The sequence below is a fragment of the Chaetura pelagica genome, unplaced genomic scaffold, assembly GCF_000747805.2.
Source record: "Chaetura pelagica isolate M959 unplaced genomic scaffold, ChaPel_1.0 scaffold316, whole genome shotgun sequence".
NCBI classification, from domain to species: Eukaryota; Metazoa; Chordata; class Aves; order Apodiformes; family Apodidae; genus Chaetura; species Chaetura pelagica.
In genome coordinates, this window is record NW_009953497.1 from 2,167,365 (window position 1) to 2,174,345 (window position 6,981).

The following is a 6,981-nucleotide window of genomic DNA, read 5'->3' on the forward strand; positions in this document are numbered from 1 at the left end:
GTCTGCTGGCTGGGGAGCTGCAGGGAATCCTGGCTGTGCCCGTATGCTTCCTGCACCTCCAGAGCTGTGGGCTCGGAGCCTTTGCTGCATGTGGTGCTTGCAGGCACAGAGGGGGGCCGGGGTACAAGCTCCCAGGTGAGGAAAGGGCAGCCCCAGCCGCTTTTGCTGCTTCACCTTCTCCTCTGCTTTTGGTGCTCAGAGATTTTCCAGGCAGTGACACTTGGCAGCCTGCCACAGGAAGGGAATCCTGCCACACAGAAGTTAGCTCCTTCGTCATGCCTGCCTTTAGCCAGTGGCAATGACAAACCCTGTCAGAAGTGGCTCAGGTCTGCGGCTGCTGTGTCAGCAAGCGTTGAGAGAGGTGGCCGGAGATCTCCAGAAACAGCCTGGGAGGAACCAAGGCCTCTCTTCCAGTTTCTGAAACTGCTCCAGGAGTGCTCCCTGTGTGAGCTGCTTCCAGCCCACTGTCTGCCTCTGCCCTTAGTCAGCGCTGCACAGATGTGAAGTCTCTAGTGCCAGAGAGAAAGATTTTTCTTCTGGTTCCTTGTCTGAGCTCTAAATCTTTCTTTCTGAGCCCTTTGAAGACTGTAACTGGGCAGGGGTTTATCCTGCCTTTTCCCCCTTTCATATTTATTTGCTGGAGAAGAGCTGAGACTGCTTTTGCTCATCTTTGGCTACAGCAGAATTAAAGTTGGCATTTTTCTTGCTCCAGAAGTGAAAGCAAACAGAGCTATGTTCCAGTTGCCCTTTGCTGGGGGGACCCTGTTGTTGTTGCTCTGTGCTGTTGGGCAGCTGTGGGCAGTTGGTTGTGTTTGGAAAAGTATTTCCAGAGGCACAGGATGTTCGCCTCCTTGGCTCGATGGCCAGGGAGCAGCTCTGGCCAGAGGTAGGGCTGTTTCTGACTCACCCAGCGAGGTTACAACAAGGGCACTGGGCCCTTCACCAAACCAGTGGGTCAGGCATCTTATCACCGTTTGACTCAGGTTCGACAACAGTACTCCCTCCCACCCAGGTAGGGAAGGAGAGAGAGAAAAAGAGAGAGACTTGGCTGGATTGAAAACTAAACTACATAGCTTTAATTAAACACTATTGATATAAGAAAATATATACAATTATATACAAATATGTTCAGGTACGTGCAAAAGCCTCTCGCCTCCCCCCACCCCAGCAACTCCCACAGCATCTCCTGAGCTGCCAGTAGTTCCGAGAAATCCCGGATAGTCCCGAGAAATCCCGGAGCTGCTGGAGGAAGCGCAGAGTGATGAGGGTCAGGAGAGCTGGAGCCTGGGGGTCAGTGGTGATGGATGGACGGAGTCCTCCCCGGACGCCGGCCATGGACAGAAGAGAAGGGAAGAAAAAGCAGGAAGGAACTTGTCTTCTGTGATCTCTGACCTTCCTCTGAGCTCATGTAGATATATGGAATAGAATATCTCTGGCCAGTTTTGCTGTCTGTCTAACTCAGTGTCCTACGGTGGGGTCACAGATCTCCCCATAGTGTCTGAGGCGGCAGAGTGAAGGTGTGACCTTGAAGACCCAGCAGTTAGAAAAACATTCCTCTCTTACCAGTATTAGTTGGAACACTCTGGTACTAGTCAAAAGAAAGCTTGATGAAGGAAAAAATAAATCAGTAAAAGGAAAATTGGCTTCATTCTGGCTCAAACCAGTACACATGCTCGTTCCCTTTGCCAGGGAAGAGCTCCGGCACACAGTCAGGAAGATGGAGATGAGAACACATCTCCTGTCGGCTCATGGTCTCTGATGTTCCCGCAGAGAGACACTGAGGATAAGAACTGGGCCCTGAAGGAGCAGCTGAAGTCATGGCAGCGCCTCCGCCATGACCTAGAGCGGGCACGCTTGCTGGTGGAGCTGATACGCAAGCGGGAGAAGCTCAAGAGAGAGACGGTAACGACTGTTTGCCCCTCTTTGGGGAGCCGCAGGGGTGGGCACAAGCAAGGGCTCTTCAGAGTGCCATAGGGTGAATGCCAGGGTTCCCTCAGCCCTGCTGTGTCCTGCCCTGGTGGCTCTGAGCAAAGGTGGCTGCTCTGCAAGGCTGAGGTGGGACTGGGCGGTGCTGGAGCTGGTGCCTCCACAGATGGGGCTGAGGGGCAGTCCCTGCCCCACGTGGGGAGAGGTGTCAGTGTCCTGTAGGACTGCACTTCTTCTCCCTGGGGACTGTCCCCGCTGCTGGGCAGGGGCTCAGCCCTGCTCTGGTCCTCTGTTTCAGATCAAAGTGCAGCAGGTGGCACTGGAAATGCAGCTGACCCCCTTCCTCATCCTCCTCCGCAAGACGCTCGAGCAGCTGCAGGAGAAAGACACGGGCAACATCTTCAGCGAGCCGGTCCCTCTGTCTGAGGTAACAGAAATCTACGAAGTAAGAACCCCCTTCCCCAGATTTCTACTTCACTCAAATGTGTCCCTTGCTCGTGCCAAGGGCTGCCCAGGGTGCTCTCTGGTCCTGAAGCTCCCCCAGGCAGCCTGGTGCTGGCTGGTGCCAGCCAGGAGCACAGCACTTGGCTCTTCCTCTGTGCGTGTGGCTGGTGACTCATTGGCATGTCTGAGCAGCTGGGGATTCCTGGTGGGAAGGGCAGGACACGGGCCCTTGGCAGCAAGTACACTCTTACCTGTCTTCTCACAAAGGCCTCTGCAGGGCGACGGGCAGAGCACAGTGCAGAAATGGGTTTGACCCTCAAGCCATCACTACTGGGGACAAGGGACATTATCCCTGAGATGGGCATCGAGTCCCTGCTGGGAGTGGTGGGGAAAGGGCATGTTGGCTCCGCACAGCTCTGGCAGCAGGTCGGCGCTGAAGTGTTTCAGCAGGGCCGGGGAGGAAGGCTGGGCAGTCCCCCCCACAGCCTGCACGGTTTGGTTTCACCTGTCTGCACTCATCCTCGCCCCTGGGGGCTGCACCTGCAGCTTCTTTCCCCAGAGAACACCACGTAGCATACAGGATCCCAGCTGCCCGCAGACAGGAGAAGATGGGAAGCTGGTGTGTGTGCTGCAGCAATGACAGCGCTTCCGAGAGCGTCTGCTCTGACAGGTGGAGCACAGCACACGGGCTCCCTGGCCCGGGGGCCTTCCTGCTCCTCGAGCTGCAGAAGCAGACGGCGTTCCCTGATGTGCATTTGGGCAGAAGACAGGGAGCGATACCTGATTCCTCTAATGACCATTTTATTGGAGCAGGTGATGCCAACCCCTGGCTCCTGGGCTCTTAGCTCTGGCTATTTCCTCATGCAGGTCCCAGACTACCTGGATCACATCAAGAAGCCGATGGATTTTCAGACAATGAAACAAAACCTGGAAGCCTATCGCTACCTGAATTTCGATGACTTTGAGGAGGATTTCAACCTGATTATCAACAACTGTTTGAAATACAATGCCAAAGACACAATCTTCTACCGGGCAGCCGTCCGTCTGCGGGAGCAGGGAGGCGCCGTTCTCCGGCAGGCTCGCCGGCAGGCGGAGAAGATGGGCATTGACTTTGAGACAGGCATGCACTTCCCCCACTGCGTGACAGTGGAAGAAGCTCAGGTCCAAGACATCGAGGACGGTGGGTACTTGTCCCCTTGTCACGGGCTACTTGAAGGTAAAGCCTGGGGCAGAGTCAGGCCATGCGGGGTCTGTTTGAGATGGAAGGTTCAGTTGGGTGCCTGGGTTGCCTGTGCCTGCTTCCCAGAGAGGTGGGGACTTTGCCAGCCTGGTACCAGTTGGCCCCATTGGGTTTGTTCAGTGTCTCAGAGAAGGATCCTGTGATGGTCCCCCTCTCCTTAGGGCTCAGTTAAAGAAATATCCATGCTCTGTAATGGTTCCGGATCCCTTTGACTCTTGTTTTCCCTGTTAAAACCCCCTTTCTTGTTCCTGCTGCCAATGGGAACTCTGCTATTCTCTAAGCTGCCAATCAGCTTGCCACCCCCAGCAGTCCCAACCGGCTTGCTTCCCACAGGATTCCTTCTGCAGGTCTTTTAGGGTGACTTTCCATGTTCACAGGTGTTTGGTTCCATGTCAGCTACTTCTCTCCCCTGTGGAACCTGGATTGCCCCGTGCCCTTTTGTGTAGAGGAGCTCCAGAGAGTTCCTGATGTCTTTCGTCCATCTCCTCTTCTTTGTTCCCCCAGAAGACGTGCGGCTGCTGCTCTCAGAGAATCAGAAGCACCTGCCCTTGGAGGAGCAGCTGAAGATCCTGCTGGAGCGGCTGGATGAGGTCAACGCTGGCAAGCAGAGCATAGGACGGTCCCGCCGGGCCAAGATGATCAAGAAGGAGATCACGGTCCTGCGGAGGAAACTCGCTCACCCGCGGGAGCTGGGCCGGGACGGGCTGGAGCGGCACGGCTCCTCTGCCAGGGGGGTCCTGCAGTCACACAACCCCTGCGAGAAGGACCTGCAGACAGACAGCGCCGCAGAGGAGAGCAGCAGCCAGGAGACTGGCAAAGGTAGGGATCCCTTTGGAATGTGGCTGGTTTGGGGGAGCAGTGGAGAGCCACGGACACAGCCTGGTTTGTCTCCGGGGAGCGTTGGCAGGCAGCTGGTGGTGTGTGCCTCCAGTGCAGTTTAGGAACTGGATGTTGTTCCGGGGACTGCAAGTCCCAGCTGTGTGATGTGGGGTGTGAGGTGGGTTGGTTGTTGTCTTCCCTGCCAGCTCTGCCACACTGCCTGGTTTCTCTAGGGACATTATGGAGCAGACAGCCTGGGGTGTCCCATCCTGCTCCAGGGCACAGGAGGGAGCTGGGGCAGCACAGGCTGCTGAGCTCAGCACCCCCGGGACTGGGAGCTGAATGCCACCCAGGTGCCAGCTCCCTTCTCTCCTAGAGGGAGATTCCAAGCAGGGCTCCATGGGCAGCACAGCCAAAGCTCCAGGCAGAGCTGCTGCATGTCACTGGGGCTTTCCCAACTCTGCTTCCCCCCCCGAGCACCCCAAAAAGCAGGCTTTTCCACAGACTGGGAGTGTTTTAGGGCCTTTGTCTTTCAAGAGTGCTTCTCAGCTGCTGCATGTCAGGGGGAAGGTTTGTTCCTGCTTGACTGCTCCTGACTTCTTTTTCAGTGAGGTTGTTGCCTGGGATGTTCATTGCTGTCTCCATCCAGCTTTTGCTGTCAGCAGACTGAATAGTCTGAGGGCACAGACGTGGCAAAGCTCAGGATGGAGGATCTCCATTCTGATGAATTAAGCTGTTCCTTGCTGCTGCTGTCATGTGGTCCCTGCTAGGTCCCACAGGCTGCAGCCACCACCTTCTCCTCCCTCTTCCAGGCCTGGGTCCCAATTCTTCTTCCACTCCAGCACATGAAGTTGGCAGGAGGACCTCAGTGCTCTTCTCCAAGAAGAACCCTAAAACAGCTGGTCCTCCAAAACGCCCGGGACGCCCCCCGAAGAATCGAGACAGCCAGATGGCCCCTGGGCACGGGAACAGCCCCATCGGGCCCCCCCAGCTCCCCATCATGGGCTCTGCCCAGCGCCAGAGGAAGCGGGGGCGAAGCCCACGGCCCAGCTCCAGCTCAGACAGCGACAGTGACAAGTCCAACGAGGACGCTCCCATGGGTGGGTGCGGTGGCGGTTCCGGGAGCGCGGGGCGGGGCCCAGCGCGGGTCTCACGCTCTCCTGTTGTGGTGTCTCACAGACCTGCCACCCAACGGTTTCAGCAGCGGGAACCAGCCGGTGAAGAAGAGCTTCCTGGTGTACCGCAATGACTGCAGCCTGCCCCGCAGCAGCTCCGACTCGGAGTCCAGCAGCAGCAGCAGCAGCAGTGCTGCCTCAGACCGCACCAGGTACCGGCCCCCAGGGGCACTGGTGCTGCCAGGGTGGCAGTGGGTGGCTCTCTGCCATGAGCTGCTGCTTGAGGAGAGTGTTTGATGGGACCTGCCTCACTCACCCCCCTGCAGCCCGGTGGCTGTTAGCGGAATGCTGGGAAGTTGGGGGTTTTGTGCCTTTTTTTGGTGTCAAACCTAAAGGTGTGAGTGTGTGGCACCCAGTGCTGCCCTGTGGCAAGCTAGTGGGGAGTGTGAGCTGGGGAATTCCCCCTTGGCACAGGTGCTGCTCTGGCACCAGCCCTTCCCATGGCCCTCCCCAGCCTGTGGCTCCGATCAGGATCGGAACATGGCTTCTGTCCCCCCGGGTGAAACAGGATGAGGGTCTGGCTGGTACCTCAGCAGAAGCTCATTCCTCTTTCCTTCCTGGTACCTTGGCCAAGCTCTCCCCTGTGCCAGCCAGACCCCACAGGCCTGGTATCCCACTGGGTTGGCCCTCTGGGATGTGGTCTGTGGAAGCCGAATGTGGCTCCCACCCACCGCTCTGCTCCCTCTCTCCACAGCACAACGCCCTCCAAGCAGGGCAGAGGGAAGCCCTCCTTCTCCCGGGTGAACTTCCCAGAGGACAGCAGTGAGGACACCTCAGGAACGGAGAACGAGTCCTACTCCGTGGGCACAGGGCGAGGCGTGGGGCACGGCAGTAAGTACCGTGGCTGCACACGTGGCTGTCCCTGTCACCCAGTGGGGACAGGGCTGACCCCCCTCTCCCCACAGTGGTGCGCAAGGGCATGGGGCGCGGCACCAGCTGGCTCTCCGAGGATGAGGATTCCTCCCTGGATGCCCTGGATCTGGTGTGGGCCAAATGCCGGGGCTACCCCTCCTACCCAGCACTGGTGAGTACTGCCAGCCACCCCTCCTGGGGCCTCCAAATCCAGGGGGTCCCTTCTCAGCCCCTCTCCTCTGCCCCTCGGACAGATCATCGACCCCAAGATGCCGCGGGAAGGAATGTTCCACCACGGCGTCCCCATCCCCGTGCCGCCCCTGGAGGTGCTGAAGCTGGGGGAGCAGATGACTCAGGAAGCCCGCGAGCACCTCTACCTGGTCCTCTTCTTCTACAACAAGCGCACTTGGTAAGGCTGGGGCTGCAGAGCGGGGAGGGGGCGGGGGGGGAGACGATTGTAACCCTCAAACGAGGTGGCCCCCCGCTCCCCTCAGGCAGTGGTTGCCCCGGACGAAGCTGGTGCCG

General features: G+C 58.0%; 1 protein-coding gene across 1 annotated transcript in view; it reads left to right on the plus strand.

The window, feature by feature from the left end:
• The window catches only part of BRPF1 (bromodomain and PHD finger containing, 1), a 28,018-nt gene that overhangs the window by 16,018 nt on the left and 5,019 nt on the right, over nucleotides 1-6,981 (plus strand). The window contains exons 5-14 of the mRNA XM_009999316.1: nucleotides 1,771-1,902; nucleotides 2,225-2,371; nucleotides 3,238-3,550; nucleotides 4,115-4,429; nucleotides 5,242-5,529; nucleotides 5,609-5,756; nucleotides 6,299-6,435; nucleotides 6,510-6,628; nucleotides 6,711-6,865; nucleotides 6,951-6,980. Coding sequence (XP_009997618.1) covers nucleotides 1,771-1,902; nucleotides 2,225-2,371; nucleotides 3,238-3,550; nucleotides 4,115-4,429; nucleotides 5,242-5,529; nucleotides 5,609-5,756; nucleotides 6,299-6,435; nucleotides 6,510-6,628; nucleotides 6,711-6,865; nucleotides 6,951-6,980 — 1,784 coding nt within the window. The remainder of the gene's footprint in view (nucleotides 1-1,770; nucleotides 1,903-2,224; nucleotides 2,372-3,237; nucleotides 3,551-4,114; nucleotides 4,430-5,241; nucleotides 5,530-5,608; nucleotides 5,757-6,298; nucleotides 6,436-6,509; nucleotides 6,629-6,710; nucleotides 6,866-6,950; nucleotide 6,981) is intronic.